Raw genomic sequence first — 20,181 nt, 5'->3', positions numbered from 1 at the left:
ACTAATTGTTCTATGGCGGCTGTGTTACCCAGAATCCCCTGGGCTGCAGAAAGTCCCCTATCTGTGAGTGTACGAGGCCAGTGTGCAGTGTGGGTGTGTGCTCTGAGCATGCTCAGTGTCAGTCATGGTGAGAGAGTGAGGAAGAGCTGGGTTGAACACAACAGTGAGCTGGGGGGGAGGAAGGAGTGGGTGCCGGGGAGACCGGAATCACAACAGGAAAACAATCCCTTCCCACTCTCGGAGCAGTGAACGGTCTCTCTCTAATGTGAGCACATTGGTGAGTCAGCAGATCCATTTTGCTTCTCGCAGTCGGAACACATAAAATGTCTTGTGTCAGAGTCAACATGTTGGTGTGAAGTGAGATGGGTTCGAGTTATAGAGTTTTACAGCACAAAACAAGGCCCTTTGTCCCATTATGTCTGTGCCGGCTATCAAGCACCAATCTATTTTAATCTCAGTTTCAGGGATTATTAACATCAACTCAAACAACTCCAGCTGTCAGAATGAACATGGTTCTGTCCTGGATGTGATTTAGGCTCAGTCCTGGATGTGATTAACATCAATAACAGCAGAGTCTTGGAGGCACATGTGAACTCGCTGATGTGTCTGCAGGGTGGATGACCGAATGAATCCCTTCCCACACAGGGAACAGATGAACGCTCCCTCCCCGGTGTGAATGCGCTGGTGTTTCAGCCGGAGGGACTGCTGAGTAAATCCCTTCCCACACACGGAGCAGGTGAACGGCCTCTCTCCAGTGTGACTGCGCTGGTGAATCAGCAGATCCATTTTGCTGTTGAAGCTCTTCTCACAGGCGGAACATTTAAAAGGTCTCGTGTCAGAGTGAACACGTTGGTGGGTAGACTCGAGTGAATCCTTTCCCACACTCAAGGTAGGTGAATGGTCTCTCCCCAGTGCAAACACGCTATAAATTGCCCCTTAGTGTCCAAAGGTGATATGGGGTTTCGGGCAGAGGGAAGGGAAAGTGCACCTGGGTGGGGTGCTCTTTTGTAGAGTTGGTGTAAACTCGATGGGCCGAATGGCCTCCTTCTGGACTGTAGGGATTCTGTGATGCTGCCAGATTTGTTCAGTTAATCTGGCATTTTCAGTTTTAACTCTATATTACACACACTTTTAATCCTTATATTTATTGAACCACCATACCATCAACTACCAGGAGCAGTGTCTTGATGTTTGAGCTATTTCGACCTTGGGTGACTGGGTGGCGTTTGCACAATCTCCCCGTGTCTGCGTGGGTTTCCTCCGGGTGCTCCAGTTTTCACCCACAGTCCAAAGATGTACAAGTTAGGGGGACTGGCCACACTAAATTGCCCCTTAGTGCACGTACAAAGGTTAGGTGGGGTTACTGGGTACGGGGATAGAGTGGAGGCATGGACTTAAGTAGGATGCCGTTTCCAAGGGGCGGTGCAGGCGAGATGGGCCAAATGGCCTTCTGCACTGTAAATTCTGTGATTCTGCAGGATTCTCGGTCTCATCCAATGGGTCTGTCTGGTGGTATTTCTCTGATGGGAGCAGAGTGGTTGGCACTGTTGCTTCACAGCGCCAGGGTTCCGAGTTCAATTCCCACTTAGGTCACTCTGTGCCGGTTCTGCGCGTTATCTCTGTGTCTGCTTGGGTTTCCTCCGGGTGCTCCGGTTTCCTCCCACAGGTCCTGAAAGACGTACTTGTTGAATTGGACATTCTGGATTCTCCCTCGGTGTACCCGAACAGGTGCTGGAGTGGCGACTAGCAGTTTGTCACAGCAACTTGATTGCAGTGTTAATGTAAGCCTACTTGTGAAAATAAAGATTATCATCATGTGTTTGTGTATTTTAAGGAACATGTAGAACTTCCTTAGTTCGTCCTGTTGTCCCCTCAGATATTTCATCTGTTTGGTTAACGTATCTGCAGTGAGTTCTTCCAATCTGTCTCCAATTCTCCTTCCTGTCTGGGGTATATGGGTCTAGGTAGCTTGGTCTTGTGATTTGTGTTGTTTGGTTGTCTGTCTGTCTGTCTCCAGCAGCTATTGTTGTCTCTCGATAATGACTGTGCTGCTACCCTTGTCTTCTGGACATATCAGTGTTGGGTCCAAGCTCCCGGATTGTCTGTCTTTCTCTCCGGGTGAGATTCTGTTTGTCTCTTGTATTTCACTGTGACAGGGCAGAGACCTGATTGAAGGGATTCAAACATGGGAGTTCTGGGAAAGATGGGGAAGGATTTGGGAGGTGACAAGTCAAAGAGTTTGGAGAGGAGAGGGAGGTTGAAGATGGGGTAGTAATTTGTAAGGATGGCAGGGTCAAGGGTTTGTTTTATTGAGGAGGGGGTGATGATGGCAGATTTGAAGGACAGCGGGACAGTACCTGAAGAGAGAGAAATGTTGACAATATCCATGGACACAGGGTAGTTGGCTGATCAGTAGCTCAGTGGGAATAAGGTCGATGGAGCAGGAGCTGGGTCTCGTGGACAAGATGAGCTCAGAGGGCATGAGGGGAGATGGGAGAGAAACTAGAGAAAGATGTGGGTTCAGGGCTCGGGAAAGGATGAAATTTAGAGACAGTTTGGTCCGGTGGGCTCGTGGAAGGGAGGGAAGCAGCAGAGGCAGCTGATCGGATTGACTCAATCTCAGTCACAAAGAAGCTCCACAAGCTCCTCACACTTCTTGTTGGAGGTGAGGATGGAACAGACAGGGGAGAGCGAGAGGACTTCAAAAGGAACTGACTTATGTCAGAGATATTAAAAAGTTTCAATGCACTGCGTATTTATCACAAATCTATTTATTTGACTTTTAGCCAGAATATTAGCCCCTGTAAATGGGCTGGATTTTGTTATCAGCAGAAAGAGACCCAAATTAACATGGTTCAGTCCTGAATGTGAAGAACAGCAAAATTCAATCATGCACAGCAATCAAAGAACAATACAGAACAGGAACAGGCCCTTCGGCCCTCCAAGCTTGTAGCGGTCATGATAGCTACCTTGGCCAAAACCCTTGTGCCATATCCCTCTATATCCATCTTATCCATGTGTTTGCCAAGATGCTTTTTGAACGCCGTTAATGTATCTGCTCTGTGGCCTCGGTGTGTCAGCAGGTGGGATGAAGCGGTAAATTCCTCCTCGCAGGTGAACGATCACTCTCCAGTGTGGACTCGCTGGTGTGTCAGCAGGTTGGATGACTGAGTGAATCCCTTCCCACACTTGGCGCAGGTGAATGGCCTCTCCCCAGTGTGAATTCGCTGGTGTGTCAGCAGGTTGGATGACTGAGTGAATCCCTTCCCACACTTGCCGCAGGTGAATGGCCTCTCCCCAGTGTGAACTCGCTGATGTACAGTGAGGTGAGATGATCGTCTGAATCCAGTCCCGCAGTGAGAGCAGTGAAATGGTTTATTGTCAGTGTGAACACGTTGATGGCTCATCAGATCCCCAGAACTTTTATAGCTCTTCCCACAGTCTGGACATTGAAACGGTCTCTCATCAGTGTGAACTCGCTGATGATTCAGCAGATCAGATGACTGAGTGAATCCCTTCCCACACTCTGAGCAGGTGAATGGCCTCTCCCCAGTGTGAACTCGCTGATGTACAGCGAGGTGAGATGATTGTCTGAACCCAGTCCCACACTGAGAGCACCTGAACGGTTTCACATCAGTGCGAACATGTTGATGGCGCATCAGACTCCCAGAACTTTTATAGCATTTCCCACAGTCTGAACATTGAAACGGTCTCTCCCCAGTGTGAACTCGGTGGTGTTTCTCCAGGTCGGATGACTGGGTGAATCCCTTCCCACACTTGGAACAGGTGAATGGTCTCTCCCCAGTGTGACTGCGTCGATGAGTTTCCAGCTTGGATGGGTAAGTGAATCCTTTCCCACAGTCCGCACATTTCCACGGTTTCTCCTCATTGTGACTGCATTTGTGGCTTGTGAGGCCTGATGATCGAGCGAATCCTTGTCCACACACACATGTGTCCGGTTTCTCCCCACTGTGAACAATGCTTTTTCCTTCCATGTTCAAAGTACGATGATATTCAGGGTATGATAAATTGAGGACTCGGTCAGATCCTGTTCTGATGCTTGGCTTGAGTTTCCGGACTTTGAAGCCTCCCCTTCGAACACCCTGTGAAAATGATTTAAAACAGAAAATAGGGAGTGAGAGAGAACCCACAAAAACAGGTTGTGAAATTGAGCTGAATGAATCTGGTCATTTGTGGGGTCGACACTGGTAAAAAGTGACCATGAAAACTGCTGGATTATTATAAAACCCAACTGGCCTCTTTGGGAGGAGAGAGGTGAAGAGGGATTTTCTATATCTACAAGTCATACTAAAGAGAATAAATGGCAAAGCAAATTCGACCTTGAGTTTCATAAACAGTAATACTGATACTGAAACTATGCTTCTGGTGTCACAGTGATTAGCACTGCTGCCTCACAGCACCAAGGACCTGGGTTCAATTCCGACCTTGGTGACTGTCTGTGTGGAGTTTGCACTTTCTCCCCATGTCTGTGTGGATTTCCACCCGGTGCTCAGGTTTCCTCCAACAATCCAAAGAAGGGAAAGTTAGGTGGATTGGCTTTGATAAATTGCCCTTAGTGTCCAGGGATGTGCAGGTTAGGTGGGGCTATGGGGTTACAGGGACAAGATAGGGGTGTGGGCCTAGGCAGGGTGCCCTTTCAGAGAATCGGTGCAGACTTGATGGGCCGAATGGCCTCCTTCTGCACTGTAGGAATTCTATGGTTCTAATTCTTTTCGATGAATCGTTATAAAGCTCTGGTCACCACTCTTCAGGAAGGATGTGAAGGTTCTTGGAGAAGGTGCAGAGGAGATTTACCAGAATGGTTCCAGCAAAGGAGGTTGAGGGGAAATTTGATTCAGTTGCACAAGGTTATGCCAAGTTTTGATCAGGTGGGCAAAGAAACTGTTTCCATTCACTGATCGTACAAGCAGTCGGGACACAGATTTAAAGTTTTGGGTAAAACCTGGATTGAACTATATAAGATGATGATGCGGAGAGGATGTTTCCTCTTGAGGGAGAATCGAAAACGAGTGTGTCACTGTTGCAAAATAAGGAGTCACCCATTTCAGATGGAGATGAGGATTTTTTATTCTCGAGGGTTGTCAGACTTTGGAAATCACGTCCTTAAAAGGCAGTGGGAGCAGAGTCCTTGAATATTTTTAAGGTAGAGCTGGATAGATTCTTGATGAGCAAGGGGGTGAAAGGTCATCAGGGGGAGGCAGGAATGTGGAGTTGAGGTTAGAATGAGATCAGCCGCAATCTTATTGAATGCTGAGCAGGCTCGAGGGACCGAGTGGCCTGTTCCTAGTTTGTATGTAAAAGGTACAGGAGATATGAGGTGATATGAGATATGTTTTTACACAGCGAGCAGCAATGACTTGAAACTTGCTGCCTATGAGGGAGTTTGAAAATAGAGACAATGAATGATTTGATTTCAAAAGGAAATTGGACAGACATCTGAGGGAAATAAACCTGCGAGGATACAGGGATGGAGCAGGAGAATGGGACTGACTGGATTGCTCCAGAGAGCTAGCATGGATTCAATGGGCCGAATGCCATTCTCTGCGCCATCATGTCTCTGACTCGTTTGTGTAATCTAGTTTTGTAATTTAACCCCGGGGGGTTCAGATATCACTCAGGTAAATCTGTGCTACACTCCCTCCGAGGCCATTCTATCCTTCCTCAGGTTTGTTGCCCAGAACTGAACACAGTTCTCCAGGTTTGGTCTAACCAGGGTTTGTGAATCTCGGGGCTTTTCCAGTCACACTGAGACCTGAAATCTTCCCTCACAGACAGGACAGACAAACCTTTTACCTTCCACACCCAGATGCTGCTGAAATTCAGGTTCTGATGAATCGAGTGACTCTGTCAGATCGCGATGTGACGTTTGGTTTGTGTTTCCCGTCTGTTACACCTCCACTTCCAGTATCCTGTAAATTTACAGAAACCTCACTGTCAGTTTAGGAATTCACAACATTCTCTCCTCGCCAACTTTGATTAAATGTATTCCTCGAGGTTTGATCACATGACCTGCCCCCATCCTCCAGCCATTAATCGGTCAACACATCCATCCTTGTGACACACTCCCTTCCTCGGCCAATTGGGAAAAGGACTCATTACCTTACAGGACAGTTACTGTCCTAACGATTTTCCAGACACCCAGGTTTGAATCTCACCAACACTGGGAGCTGAGTTGGTGTGAACTCGGGCAGGAGGAGCTTCGGAACAGTAAATATAAATAACTTACCTCAGGGATTCACGTCCTAGACAGCAGGGAGAGGAGTTGGCACAAATCCAGGGAGGAGCAGCTTCGAAACAGTAACTATAAATAACTTACCTCAGAGCAAAGCTGATTGGCTGGTTGGGAATCTGTTCTAAATTTGAGAAACTGGAGTAATTAACTAAGTAGGGAGTAACTCGGAGACCAGTAACTAGGAGATTGCTGTTTGTATCTATATCAACAATTTGGATGAGAATGTACAAGGCATGATCAGTAAGTTTGCAGATGACACTAAAATAGGTGGTATTGTCGGCAGTGAGGAAGGTTATCAAAAATTGCAGCAGGATCTTGATCAGCTGGGGAAGTGGGCCGAGAAATGGCAAATGGAGTTGAATACAGATAAATGTGAGGTGTTGCATGTCAGAAAATCAAATGCAAGGATGGACTTTCAGTGAATGGTAGGGCCTTTGTGTGTATCATGGAACAGAGGGATCTTGGAGTTCATGTGCACGGTTCTTTAAAGGTGGAGTCACAGGTAGATAGGGCAGCACGGTAGCATAGTGGTTACCACAGTTGCTTCACAGCTACAGGGTCCCAGGTTCGATTCCCAGCTGGGTCACTGTCTGTGCGGAGTCTGCGTGTGTTCTCTTGTTTCCTCTTGTTTCCTCCCACAGTCTAAAGATATGTGGGTTAGGTGGGCTGGGCATGCTAAATTGCCCTGAGTGTCCCAAAAGAAAGGTTAAGTGGGGGTTACTGGGTTACGGGGATAGGGTAGATAAGTGGGTTTGAGTAGGGTGCTCTTTGTAAGGGCTATGCAGTTCTGGCGGACTCGATGGGCCGAATAGCCTCCTTCTGCTCTGTAAATTCTCTGAAGAAGGTTTTTGGCATGCTGGCCTTCATCAGTCAGGGCATTGAGTATAGAAGTTGGGAAGTTATGTTGCAGTTGTACAGGACGTTGGTGAGGTCGCACCTGGAGTATCGTGTTCAGTTTTGGTCGCCTTGCTATAGGAAATATGTTATTAAACTGGAGAGAGCACAGAAGAGATTTACAAGGCTGTTGCCAGGACTCAAGAGACGGAGTGAAAGGGAGAGATTGGACAGACCAGGACCTTTATCTTTGGAGCGTAGGGGACTGAGCGGTGATCTTATAGAGGTGTATAAGATCATGAGAGGCATGGACAGGGTGAATGCACTCAGTCTTTTTCTCAGGGTTGGGGAGTCGGGAACTAAAGGGCACAGGTGTATGTTAAGAGGGGAAAGAATTAATGGGAACCCAAGGAACAATGGTTTTACACAGAGGATAGTACGGAATGAGCTCGCTGAGGAAGGAGTTGAGGCAGGAACATTGACAACACTGAAAAGGCATTTGGACAGATACATGGATAGGAAAGGTTCAGAGGGATCTGGCCCAAGTACAGGCCGATGGGATTGGCTTAGATGAGCTTTTTGGTTGGCATGGACCAGTTTGGGCCGAAGGGCCTGTCTCCGTGCTGTAGATTCTATGAACCCCAAGTCTCTTTGGACACCGACTGTACTGAACCTGTTTCCATTTAGAAAGTGCTCACTTCGATCCTTTTTTGGTTCAAAACAGATAACCTACCACTTGTTTATATTGCCACAATCTTGCCCATTCACCTTGTCTGTCAATATCTTCTTGCAATTTAATGCAATCATCTATGCTGTCTATGATGCCACCAAACTTTGTATCATCAGCAACTCAGAGGGGCTGGTTAAGCAGACTGGGCTAAATCGCTAGCTTTTAAAGCAGACCCAGGCAGGCCAGCAGCACGGTTCAATTCCTGTACCAACCTCCCCAAACAGGTGCTGGAATGTGGCGACTAGGGGCTTTTCACAGTAACTTCATTTGAAGCCTGCTTGTGACAATAAGCGATTTTCATTTCATTTTCCTTTCATTATTTTCACACTGCAGAAGAGGCCCTTTAGTCCAAGTTAGCACCGACTCATGATAAACCTGACCCACCGACCTGACCCCATTTGCCAGCACTTGGCTCATAGCCTTCAATGTTATGACATGCCAGTCTTCATCCAGATACTTTTTTTAGAGGATGTGAGGCAACCCGTCTCTATCACCCACCCAGGCAGTGCAGTGCAGACCGTCACCACCCTCTGGGTAAAAACATTTTTCTTCAGTACATGTGTAAATACATCTAATCCCCACTCTCTGCTGTCTGCTGGTTAGCCAATCCTCTATCTAATGTATTATCTCTCAACCCCGTGGGATTTTACGTTATTACCTTTTGTGTGACACCTTATCAAATGTATTCTGGGAGTCCAAATACATCTACAGGACCCCCATTATCCACTTGGCTTGTTACATCTTCCAAGAACTGCACAAAATGAGTCAAACCGGATCTACCCTTCACAAAACCACGCAGACTGCAGATGGATTGCAGTTTGACTTTCCAAATGTCCAGTTACTATTTCTTCAATAATGGATTCCAACAGTTTCCCAACAACAGGCGTTAAACTAACTAGTTTCCTACTTTCTCACCTAATCCAGTGACATTGAAGATTTTCTCAGTGACCCTCAGTCACCATCATTGAGACTAACTTTAAATTCCAGATTTTATTAATTTAATGGATCGGAGTCGATGTCCCTAGATCATTTTCCTGTCTCTCTGGGTGACTAATGCAGTGACATTGTCACTGGGTCAGTGTCTCCCCCTGGTTTCCATGAGGTTGTTTGTGGCTAGAAGCCGGAAGTGACGGACAGTGAAGAATGTTCATTGTTTCACATTCGGCTCTGGGGCCCCACTGGAGTTTGTAAACCCCGCCCCCCGACGCTGACCTCTCACCTGACACCTCACAATGCGCGGAGTGCTTGACGGCAGCACTGACCAATAGGCAAAGACTGGGCGGGACCGGAGGACCGGTCGGGAGTGACTGGTCCTCCAACCAATCAGCGTGAACGAGGGAGCGGGACTGAGCTGAGTGAAGCATGCGCAGTGTGATTAATGGCGACGCAGAAAAACGTTCGTTCTCGGATCCACAATCCGTGAAGGTGGGAATGACGGGACGGAGGGAGAGCTCGATTAGGTGCGCTTCGTGAACTTGTTATTTGCACTGAAAATCCGGAAAATAACCTACCGGTGCCTGGGGATCTGAACGGAGGCCGCAGCTTTGTTACAGACGAGACTATGCGGGGCCGCCATCTTTATTTGGTACTGGCAGTGGTGCGCATGCGCACCCACCATCTTTATTGGGGCATGAGCAGAGAGCGCATGCTCAGTCGCCATCATTGTCAGGGGCAACATTTTTGAAACGTTTCTTCATGACAGACTGTCCATCAAACTGCTTCACTCTGAGTTACAAATTCCTATTTATAGGGCAGAATATCTGCCGAGGGCTGTGACAATAATTCGAATTTATATTATGACTTGAACAGAATATAACTTTTCAGAGAAAAGTTCAGAGAAACATTACAAAACAACAATTGACACTGAGCCGCATGAGGAGATATTAGATTGTAAGGAGAATGTTAACTGAGGAAAGTAAGTTTGAGAGTCGGAGTTTTAAGGAGGAAATTCCAGAAATTGAGGTCTTGGCAACTCAGTAATGGTGGAGAGATTCAAATCAAGAATACTCAAATGGCTGGAATTAAATGAGTGCAGAGATCTCAAAGGGATGTATGTGGAGGAGATTACAGTGATCAGGATGATCACTACCATGGATGAAAAGAAGAATGAGAAATTTAAACTTTTTGTGCCTTTTAAAAGGAAGCATTTCAGTGGATCAGTGGGACAGCGGCTGGTGTGAGTAAGCACATGGGTAGCAGAGTTTGGGATGGGATGGGGGGGGGGTTGTTTAATGTTGGAGTCTGGCTGCAAGTGCATTGGAATAATTTATTTGAGAGGGAACAGAAGAATAGATGATGGTTTCTGCAGCAGATGAACAGTGACTAAGGTGGAGTCGAGCTATGTTCCTGAGGTGGAAATCAGCAATCTTGGTGATGATGTGGATCTGGTCAAGAGCTCATCTCGGGGTGAAATATTTCACCAGGGTTCTGAACAGTCTGCTTCAGCCACAGGAATGCAATTGGTGGCAAGGGAGTGGAGTTTGTAGCCGGGACAGGAAGGGAATGGGTTCAGTCTTTTTTTTAAATAAACAATTTTATTGAGGTGTTTTTGGCATTGTAAACAGTTACAGTTACAGACAGTAATATGCAAGTATCAACACAAAGCAGAAACATAGTGCAAATGCAGCACTGTAGCATTGTGGATAGCATAATTGCTTCACAGCTCCAGGTTCCCAGGTTCGATTCCGGCTTGGGTCACTGTCTGTGCGGAGTCTGCACATCCTCCCCGTGTGCGTGGGCTTCCTCCAGGGTGCTCCGGTTTCCTCCCACAGTCCAAAGATGTGCAGGTTAGGTGGATTGGCCATGATAAATTCCCCTTAGTGTCAGAAATTTCCCTTAGTGCGATTACTGGGTTATGGGGATAGGGTGGAGGTGTTGACCTTGGGTAGGGTGCTCTTTCCAAGAGCCGGTGCAGACTCGATGGGCTCAATGGCCTCCTTCTGCACTGTAAATTCTATGATAAAGACCACTCCTCTCTCATAAACAGTACCCGCCTATTGATCCCTCCTATTCTACTCTAATTTACCCCCCCCCGGTTAACAATGAATTCCCCGCGAAGAAGTCGATGAATGGTTACCACCTTCGGGCGAACCCTAATACAGATCCTCTCAAGGCGAACTTAATTTTTTCCAGCCCTAAAATGGTCGAAATGTCCTAGAGCCATGCTTCAGTCTTTGGGGGCTTTGCGTCCCTCCATGCCAGCAGTATACGTTGCCGGGCTACCAAGGAAGCAAAGGCTAAGATGTCAGCCTCCCTCTCCTCCTGGACCCCCGGGGCTTCCGAGACCCCAAAAACTGCCACCACTGGACTCATCACCACCCTGGTTTTCAGTATCTGGGACATGACGTTCGCAAATCCCTCCCAGTATCTCCAAAGTTTTGGGCATGCCCAGAACATGTGGACGTCATTCGCTGGCCCTCTGCAGACCTAGCGCATTTTTCCTCCACCCCAAAAAATGTACTCATCCGGGCCACCGTCATGTGGGCCCAGTGGACAGGAATAGGTTCAGTCTTGTCAATATTTAAATAGAGGAAAGTGGATGTCAGGCAAGTTTAGACAGTGTGTCTTGGAAAGGAACTTACAGGTGATGATGTTCACATACATCTGCTGTCCTGTTCATCAAGGTGGTGGAGTTTAAATATTTAGGAGATTCTGTCAAATTGTGATTCGTCGTCATTCGAGAAAATGCCTCTCTGATGTCACCTGTTGCCCCCCCCCCCCACCCCAGTGTTCTCCCTCCCTCTCCCTTTCCCTCATTCTTTTTTACTATCTCTCTTGGTTTCTTGCAGAGAATTCTCTAGCCCAGAGGGTTGTGGATGATATTTGAGGCTGAGATGTGCAATTTCTGGTCTCTCAGGAAGTCAAAGGACATAGAGAGCTAACGGGAAAGTGGAATTGAAGACTGAGATCAGCTACAGTCGTGTTCAATGGCAGAGCAGGGTCGACGGGCCGAATGGTATACTTCTATTTCTTTCTTGCAGAGGCCCGAGTTTTGTGTGGGCTCAGGCCGGTGGCAGGTTCCCTTCCCTGAAGGACATTAACAAACTAGTTCACTTTTGACAAAAGGTTCCAACAGTTTTCGTGGTCACTTTTTCCCAGTGTCGGCCCCACAAGTTACCAGATTCATTCAGCTGAATTTCACAACCTGCCTTTGTGTTTTTGTGGGATCTCTCTCACTCCCTTTTTTCTGTTTTAAATCAATTTCAGAGTTAGAAGGGGAGGATTTGCAGTCAGGAAACTCAGATCAAACATCTTATCAGGATCAGACAACGTCATCGAACTGATCGTAACCTAAATATTGGTGAATTTGGACCATGGAAGGAAAAAGCAATGCTCACAGTCCTCTGAAAGAGCACCCTACCTCTCCATCCCCGCTTAACCTATACATCCTTAGATTGTGAGAGGAAATGAGAGCACCCAGAGGAAACCCATGCAGACCCGGGGAGAAAGTGCAAACTCCACAATTCACCAAATTCCTGGAATCAAACCTAGGTCGCACGCACTGCGCGGCAGCAGTGCTACCATGCTCACCACTGTCCACCATGCTACCTGAGTTCCTAACATTACTGATTTCCGCTGCAATCGCCAAATCATAGCGAAATAATTAACAATTCCCTGCTTGGTTAGTAGCTGCCATGGCGGGAACATTACCCGGCACCCCCCGCGGTGGTGAATGTCCTCTATCCTGAACACAGGTGAGCAATGCGCAAGCGCAAGCGCAAGCGCAAGACCGCCCTGTATTGGAGCATGCGCAGTGATAGCGAAGAGAAGCCTATTGTTTATCGGATCTCCAAACCGGTGAGGATGCGGAAACGCGTAGGGGGCGATGAAGCCGGCGGGTGGACGGGGAGGGTTTCTAAACACCTCGTGAAGGCATAAAGCCCCGAATCCGAACCTGCGTGTCCCACATTTGCAGCTCCGGGTCTTTTCCCCGGAGACGACCCAGACTAACGGCCGCCATCTTGTTTCAGGTGGAGAGTGCGCATGCGCTTCTGTTATCTGGGCCATCGAAAGATTGTGGGCGGGGCTTCAGCGCCTCTGTTTCCAACCGGGTCCTAGTGTCCGGCAGTGCATCAGGCTGCAGGTGCTGCTTGCAGCCCAGAGAATTCCATGGGCCATGTATACATTCAGTGTGGAAGGTTGCAGTCTCGATAGTTAGTTACCTGCAAAAGCTACTTCTCAAGTTTTAGATACATTTCAGCCCCAGGCTCCTAATCTTTGGCTGCCCAGTGTGGAGGGACTGGGTAAGTCAGAGGATCTTTCCCTGGACTTGCTCTTGGGCCTGGTTAAAACAGCAATTTATAGAATTTGGATGATCAGGTCCCATTTGGTGAGGGGGATTACACTGGTTAAATATAAGAAATAGGAGCAGGAGTCAGCCACTACGGCAACACCACTACACCAGTACCACATAGTGGTATTGTCACTGGACTCCTAAACCAAAAATCCAGAGTAATGCTTCTGGTGAAACCCAGGTTTGAATCCTGCCACTGCAGATGTTGAAATTTGAATTCAATAAGCATCTGGAATTAATAGTCTAATGATGACCATGATTGTCATTAAAAACTCAACTCATTCACTAATGTCCTTGAGGGAAGGAAATCTGCCGTCCTTACCCGGTCTGGCCTACATGTGACTCCAGAGCCACAGCAATGTAGTTGACTCTTAACTGCCTCCTCCAGGGCAATTAGGGATGGGCAATAAGTATGGGGCAGCACGGTAGCATGGTTGTTGGGTTACAGGTATAGGGTGGATACATGGGTTTGAGTAGGGTGATCATTGCTCGGCACAACATTGAGGGCCGAAGGGCCTGTTCTGTGCTGTACTGTTCTATGTTCTATGTTCTAAATAAAATAAAAATCAGTCCATTGAGCCTGCTCCACCATTGAATAAGGTCACTCTACTGCCGCCCCCCATAAGAGGCTGCCGGCCTCTCTTCCATGGGCCTGCCTGTGTCTGGGTGGCTCTGGTGAGGGAGCATGCGGTGTCCACCAGTACAATTGACACCTTCCACAATCAGTGGGTTCCTCGGAGTACAGAATGTCTCAGAGACATTGGTAATAACATTCTGGTTTATTCAGGAAGATTCTTTTGCTCTTGTTGGGACTTTGTTTCTGATTTTGGTTTATTTTATTTTGATTGAACAACATGTTTGAGAAAACAAGAAAAGAATGAATGTTGCATAGAAACTAGAATTGTCTGTTGTAAATTTCTATCCTGCACTGACAGCAATGACTTTTGTAAACTCTGTTTATAGGATATTAGGAGATAACGTGTGGATGGGGAACTCAAACCAAGCATCACATTAAGATCTGATCATCACTTAATTCACTCGGAGCTGAATATCATCAAGCTTTAAATGTCAAAGCAGAAATATTTATCTGTTTTGTCTGCGGGAAATGATTTCAGACATCAGTGTGACTGGAAAAGCACTGAGACATACACATACCCGAGTGAGTGTGTTCCAGTTGACCTTTAAGCAGTGACACAGCCTGAACGAAAATCACACCATTCACAGCGGGAATAAACCGTACATATATTCTGTGTGTGGACGAGGCTTCAACTGATCATCCAATCTGGAGAGACACAAACTCATTCGCACTACAAAGAAACCGTGGAAATGTGGGGACTGTGGGAAGGGATTCCTTTGCCCATCCCAGCTGGAAGCTCATCGACGCAGTCACACTGGGGAGAGACCGTTCACCTGCTCCGTGTGTGGGAATGGATTCACTCTGATGTCCAGCCTTCAGTTACACCTGCGAGTTCACACTGATGAGAGACCTTTTAAATGTTCTGATTGTGAAAAATGCTTTAAAATCTCACCGGATCTGATTAAACACCAGTTTATTCACATGGACGAGAGACCATTCGGTTGTTCTCAGTGTGAGAAGAGATTCAGACAGTCGCCTCACCTCATTCAACACCAGCGAGTTCACAGCGGGGAGAGGCCATACACCTGCTCTGTGTGTGGGAAGGGATTCATTTCATCATCCAACCTGATGAGGCACCAACAGGTTCACACAAGGGAGAAGATATTCACCTGCTCTGTGTGTGGGAAGGGCTTTACTCAGTCTTCTAACCTGCTGAGACACCAGCAAGTTCACACTGGGGGGACGCCGTTCACCTGCTCTGTATGTGAGAAGAGATTTGCTCGATCATCTCACTTGTTGACACACCAGCGAGTTCACAACTGACTGTGGAGGTTAGATTCTGCTGTTAATCACATAATTTGTTTGTTTCTGTTGCTGTTAGTAACTCCTGTAACTAAATTGGTGATCATGAAATCAGACAGCGCTGTTGTAAGCAGACAAGGGTTAGGAGCAGGATCAGGCCAGACAACCTGTCTCACCTACTCTGTTATTCAATACAATCATGGCTGAATGAGCCTCAATTCCTCCCTCCTGTCTGTTCACCAGCACCCTTGATTCTCTGAGAGACCAAAATTCAGTCTATTTCAGTCTTCAATTTGTTGGACAATGGAAACAGAAAATTTAATTTCTAGGACCAAAGGAGGCGAGTTGGCCCATCATATCGGTACCAGCCCAACCCCACTTTCTAGCTGTTAGTCTGTAACCTTGTAGGTTGTTACATGTCAAATACCTCACTGTAATGATTTGTTCTAAGGTCACTCGCCACTGCCTTACTGCTGAGTAATCACAAGAAACTGAATTGTGAATCACAATGGTGGGGTTTTTACCCAGCATTCCCCACATGGTGGATGTCCCCTATCTACACCACAGGAGACGAGTGCACAGGTGCAGTGTCGCCCAGTTTTTGAAGCATGTGCTGTGTCGGTCATGACCATGGACAGGTGTTTATTTGTCACATCTGCAGCTGGTCGAAGGTGTGCTGGAGTTGGCGGATGGATGGGGAGGATTTGGAAACACTTTGTGGATCCACAAACTCATCAGGATAATTGTCAGCTCCCTGGTTTGCAGCTGCGGAGCTTCTCCCTCCCTCCCGGGAACAGACCCAGGTTAATGGGCACCATCCTGCTTCACACACTGGAGGGTGGTTCACATCACAGGATGGGGGAGGGGGGATAATAAATAAGAGCTGACACTTTGCACTCAAATCAATGAGGACTCTGATCTCTGGGAAACTATTAACAAATGTCTCCCTGTGAAACATCAGCTCAGGGTCACATTGGACAGGACGAGAACCAGAAATCAAAACGAGAGAGAGAGAGAGAAAGGTTAATGTCTGAATTGTGATGACGATACAAATATAATAAGTAATTAGAATTCATCACATAGTTATAAATAGCCATTAAATAAAAGTATAAAATAATGACGGGATTGCACATTATTTCATCAGACAAATAATTACAATAGGTTACAAAGAGCAGGACTCCTTAACCAGCAGAATATAAATTAAAGATTCTCAGCAAAGCGCATTTTTAAAAAACTTGTTTTTATTCAGAATTTTAACAAAGCCACTACTAAAAGAAGGCAACAAAAAACAAAAAAAGAATGAACAACTTAACAAAAATCTATCCACAACCCATACAGTTCCCCACCTCCCCCTCTGGTTTTCTGCTGCTGCTGACCTCCATCTAACGTTCCGTGAGAAAGTCAAGGAACGGTTGCCACCGCCCGGAGAAACCCTGCAGAGACCCTCGCAAGGCAAACGTTATCCTCTCCAAACCTAGAAACCCCACCATGTCACTAACCCAAGTCTCAACACTTGGGGGTTTTGTGTCCCTCCACATTAATAACAGCCTTCTCCGGGCTACCAAGGAGGCAAAGGTCAGGATTCCAGCCTCTTTTGACCCCCCCCCAGCCCCCCCGACTGTGCTCGAAGAACATTCTTTTAACTCGCGGGGTTTTGTTTCCCCACACCAATCCCGTGATAATCCTGTTCACCCGCTTGAAGAAGGATTTGAGGATGGGAAGGCACTGGAAGACGAACAAGAACCTGGGGAGGACCGTCATCTTCATGGACTGCACGCTGCCTGCCAGGGAAAGTGGCAACATGTCCCACCTCTTAAAGCCCCCCTCCATCTGATCCACAAGCCACGTTAGGTTGAGCTTGTGCAGGGCATCCCAACTCTTAGCCATCTGTATGCCCAAGTAGCGAAAGCTCCTCTCCACTATCTTGAGCGGGAGCTCTCCCAGTCTCTTTTCCTGGCCTGTCGCATGGATCACAAAAAGCTCGCTTTTCCCGACATTTAATTTATACCGCGAGAAATCCCCGAAATCTTTTAGTATCTGCATGACCTCCCCTACCCCTCTACCGGATCTGAAATATACAGGAGCAGGTCATCCGGGTACAGTGAAACATGATGCTCCTCCCCTCCCCGAACCAGCACCCTCCAGTTTCTAGACATCCTCAGTGTCATGGCCAATGGCTCGATTGCCAGGGCAAACAGCAGGAGGGACAGGGGGCACCCCTGCCTCGTTCCACGATGCAGCCTATAGTATTCCGACCGCAGCCAGTTCCTGGACACACTCGCTACAGGGGCATGATACAGTAATCTGACCCACCCTATGAATTCCTCACCAAATCCAAATCTGCCAAACACTTCCCACAGGTACTCCCACTCCACCGATCAACGGCTTTTCCCGCATCCATTGCAGCCACCACTTCTGCATCCCCTCCTTCCGCTGGCATCAGGATCACATTCAAGAGCCTCCGCACATTCGTGATCAGCTGCCTGCCCTTGACAAACCCCGTCTGGTCCTCATTAATCACCCCCGGGACACAGTCCTCAATTCTAGTGGCCAGGGTGTTGGCCAACAGTTTGGTGTCTACATTAAGGAGCGATATCGGCCTGCAGGAGCCACACTGCAATGGGTCCTTATCTCGGTTAAGGATGAGCGAGATCAAGGCCCGGAACATCGTCGGGGGAAGGGTTCCCCTTTCCTTAGCCTCGTTGAAGGTTCTCAGCAATAGCGGGCTCAACAGCTCTGAGAATTTGCTATAAAATTCTACAGGATATCCGTCCAGTCCCGGGGCCTTGCCCGACTGCAAACCCTCCAAACCTTTGCAATCTGACTTTTGTATTAAGCCCACAGATCATATGTTGTCAACTTGAGTTCATTAAATTCTCAATCATTTACATACTGTCTATGAGTTTCATAAAGTAGGTCATTTATAAAGTAGGTCTTGCCGTCTATTTGTTCTATATCTTATTTGTGGAGTAGAGTCCTTTGTCTTGAATTCCAAATAACATTTATTTTTGTGTGGTTGTGACAAGAGATAGTGGCAGCGGGGACGAAGGTTCAAGAGTTTTCCAGTGAAATCCAAACACAGTTTTGCAACTTGCTGGGAACATATATCCAGCCGATTGATTGTATAATATTTTATCAGCATTCATGGATGAAATGAATTATCCAACATGTTTCTATCTCTATTTGTCTAAATTTGTACAAAGGATACAGAAAACAATATCCAACACTTTATTTGGATTTCAGCCCAGTGGGGGGGGGGGGGAGTGTGTTGGACGGGAATCTGTATAGCTGTTGTAGAATAAGAGGAAAAACATGTTCCATAGAAACGATGATTAACTGTTCTGCATTTTTATCCTCTACTTACAGTGATGACTTTGATAATCTCCTTTTACAGAGCATGAAGAGGATTTGCAGATGAGTAACGCAAACTAAACATCATGTCAAGATCTGACAGTCACTTGATTCATCAGGACCTGAATATCATCAGCCTTTGAATGTGGAAGGAGAAATGTTTGTCTGTTCTGTCTGTGGGAAAAGATTTCAAATATCAGTGTGACTGGAAAAGCACTGAGACCCACACAACATACACCCGAGTGAGAGTGTTCCAGTGAACTGACTGTGGAAACATCAGTGTGACTGGAAAAGCTCCGAGACCCACACAACACACACCCGAGTGAGTGTTCCAGTGAACTGACTGTGGAAAGAGCTTTTACCAGTTACACAGCCTGAAGAAACATCACACCATTCACAGTGAGGAGAGACAGTGCACATGTTCTATGTCTGAGCAAGATTGCAACTGACCATCCAACCTGGAGAGACACAATGACACTGGCACCATGGCGAAACCTTATAAATGTGGGGACTGTGGGAAAGGATTCAATTACCCATCCCAGCTGGAGAGCCATTGGCGCTGTCACACTGGGGAGAGACCGTTCACCTGCTCCATGTGTGGGAAGGGATTCACAAAGTCATCCAGCCTGGCGTCACATCAGAGAGTTCACAGTGATGAGAGACCTTTTAAATGCTTTTACTGTGGGGATTGCTTTAAAACCTCTTCAGATCTAATTAAACACCAGCTTGTTCACACTGACAAGGGACCATTCAGTTGCTCTCATTGTGAGAAGAGATTCAGACAATCGTCTCACCTTATTCAACACCAGCGAATTCACACTGGGGAAAGGATATTCACCTGCTCTGTGTGTGGGAAACAATTCACTCAATCATCCAATCTCCAGACACACCAACGCACTCACAGTGGGGAGAAGCCGTTCACCTGCCCCGAGTGTGGGAAGGGATTCAATCGATCATCCAACCCGCTGAGACACCAGCAGGTTCATGTGTGACTGCAGGAGTTGGGTGTTGTTGGTAATCGCATCCTTTATTAGGGCTAGATTTTGATCACAGGACAGGTGATGTGTCGGGATTGCAGCATGTGGGAGGTTTTGGAGAACGTTACAATCCTCGACAATCATATCTTCGGGAGTGTCTGCAACTTGCAGAACCTGGGCTCAGGGGTATTGAGCTGGAGTCTGAGCTGCTGACATTGTGAGGCATCAGGGAGGGGGAGAGTGACCTGGACACTTCCCCAAGGTTCAGTAAAAATTTCCAGTTAATGGTCCAGATACAGCAGAACATGAAAATAGATCAGTTTTAATGCCTGTGTCTCACAGGAGCCGGTTACATGACACAGTGTGAAGGAGATTTGGTGACCAGTAATTACAGCTTTTTGACCACAGCTAACTCATATATTCCTAATAGCTGTACCATCAGGTCTAGGATAAAGCCCCCAACTTCTTGTTTTACATCCCTAATTTCAGAGCAGAGGGTGTGGGGACTCGATTTTCTGCATCAATCGACAGTTTGATATGTGTGGGGGAAGAGTGAGGAACAATCAGTGAGGTGCGGCTGTCTGACAGCGCGGTGTATTACTGCAGGCTGAGAGACACAGTGACAGGAACCAGAGGGAACCTTAGACAAGAACACTGCCGCAGTGTGACAAGGTGAACACAGCAGTGGGCTGTGGAGGGAGTTATGTGGAGTTCTAGAATTTAACAGACAATACCATCTAAACAATGTGTCCACAGACAGCTCTCATCAGCTCTGAAGAGAGAAGTCAGATTTCATTCACTGCCCTTATATTTTTCTGCTCTGTTTGATGTGCCACTGATGGAGAATAACAAGAACAAATCTTC

The 20,181-nt window shown here is 47.0% G+C and overlaps 1 protein-coding gene and 1 long non-coding RNA gene across 3 annotated transcripts in view; one reads left to right on the top strand and one right to left on the bottom strand.

Annotated features, from left to right (window-relative positions):
- Positions 1 to 2,766: 2,766 nt before the first annotated feature.
- LOC119959772 (zinc finger protein 420-like) overlaps positions 2,767 to 20,181 on the bottom strand; it is a 28,793-nt gene continuing 11,378 nt past the window's right edge. The window contains exon 3 of the mRNA XM_038787858.1: positions 2,767 to 3,851. Coding sequence (XP_038643786.1) covers positions 3,123 to 3,851 — 729 coding nt within the window. The 3' untranslated portion in view covers positions 2,767 to 3,122. The remainder of the gene's footprint in view (positions 3,852 to 20,181) is intronic.
- On the top strand, positions 12,558 to 18,555 carry LOC119959775. 2 transcript variants are annotated; one of them, XR_005459277.1, is made up of 3 exons: positions 12,558 to 12,614; positions 14,074 to 15,018; positions 18,384 to 18,555. It is a non-coding gene; the product is annotated as an uncharacterized LOC119959775 (long non-coding RNA). The 2 variants fall into 2 exon arrangements; XR_005459278.1 differs by having other exon boundaries at positions 18,356 to 18,555.

Source organism: Scyliorhinus canicula, unplaced genomic scaffold (genome assembly GCF_902713615.1).
Source record: "Scyliorhinus canicula unplaced genomic scaffold, sScyCan1.1, whole genome shotgun sequence".
Taxonomy (NCBI): Eukaryota; Metazoa; Chordata; class Chondrichthyes; order Carcharhiniformes; family Scyliorhinidae; genus Scyliorhinus; species Scyliorhinus canicula.
The sequence above is the reverse complement of the archived record's forward strand: the minus strand, read 5'-3'. Positions and strand labels throughout refer to the sequence as shown.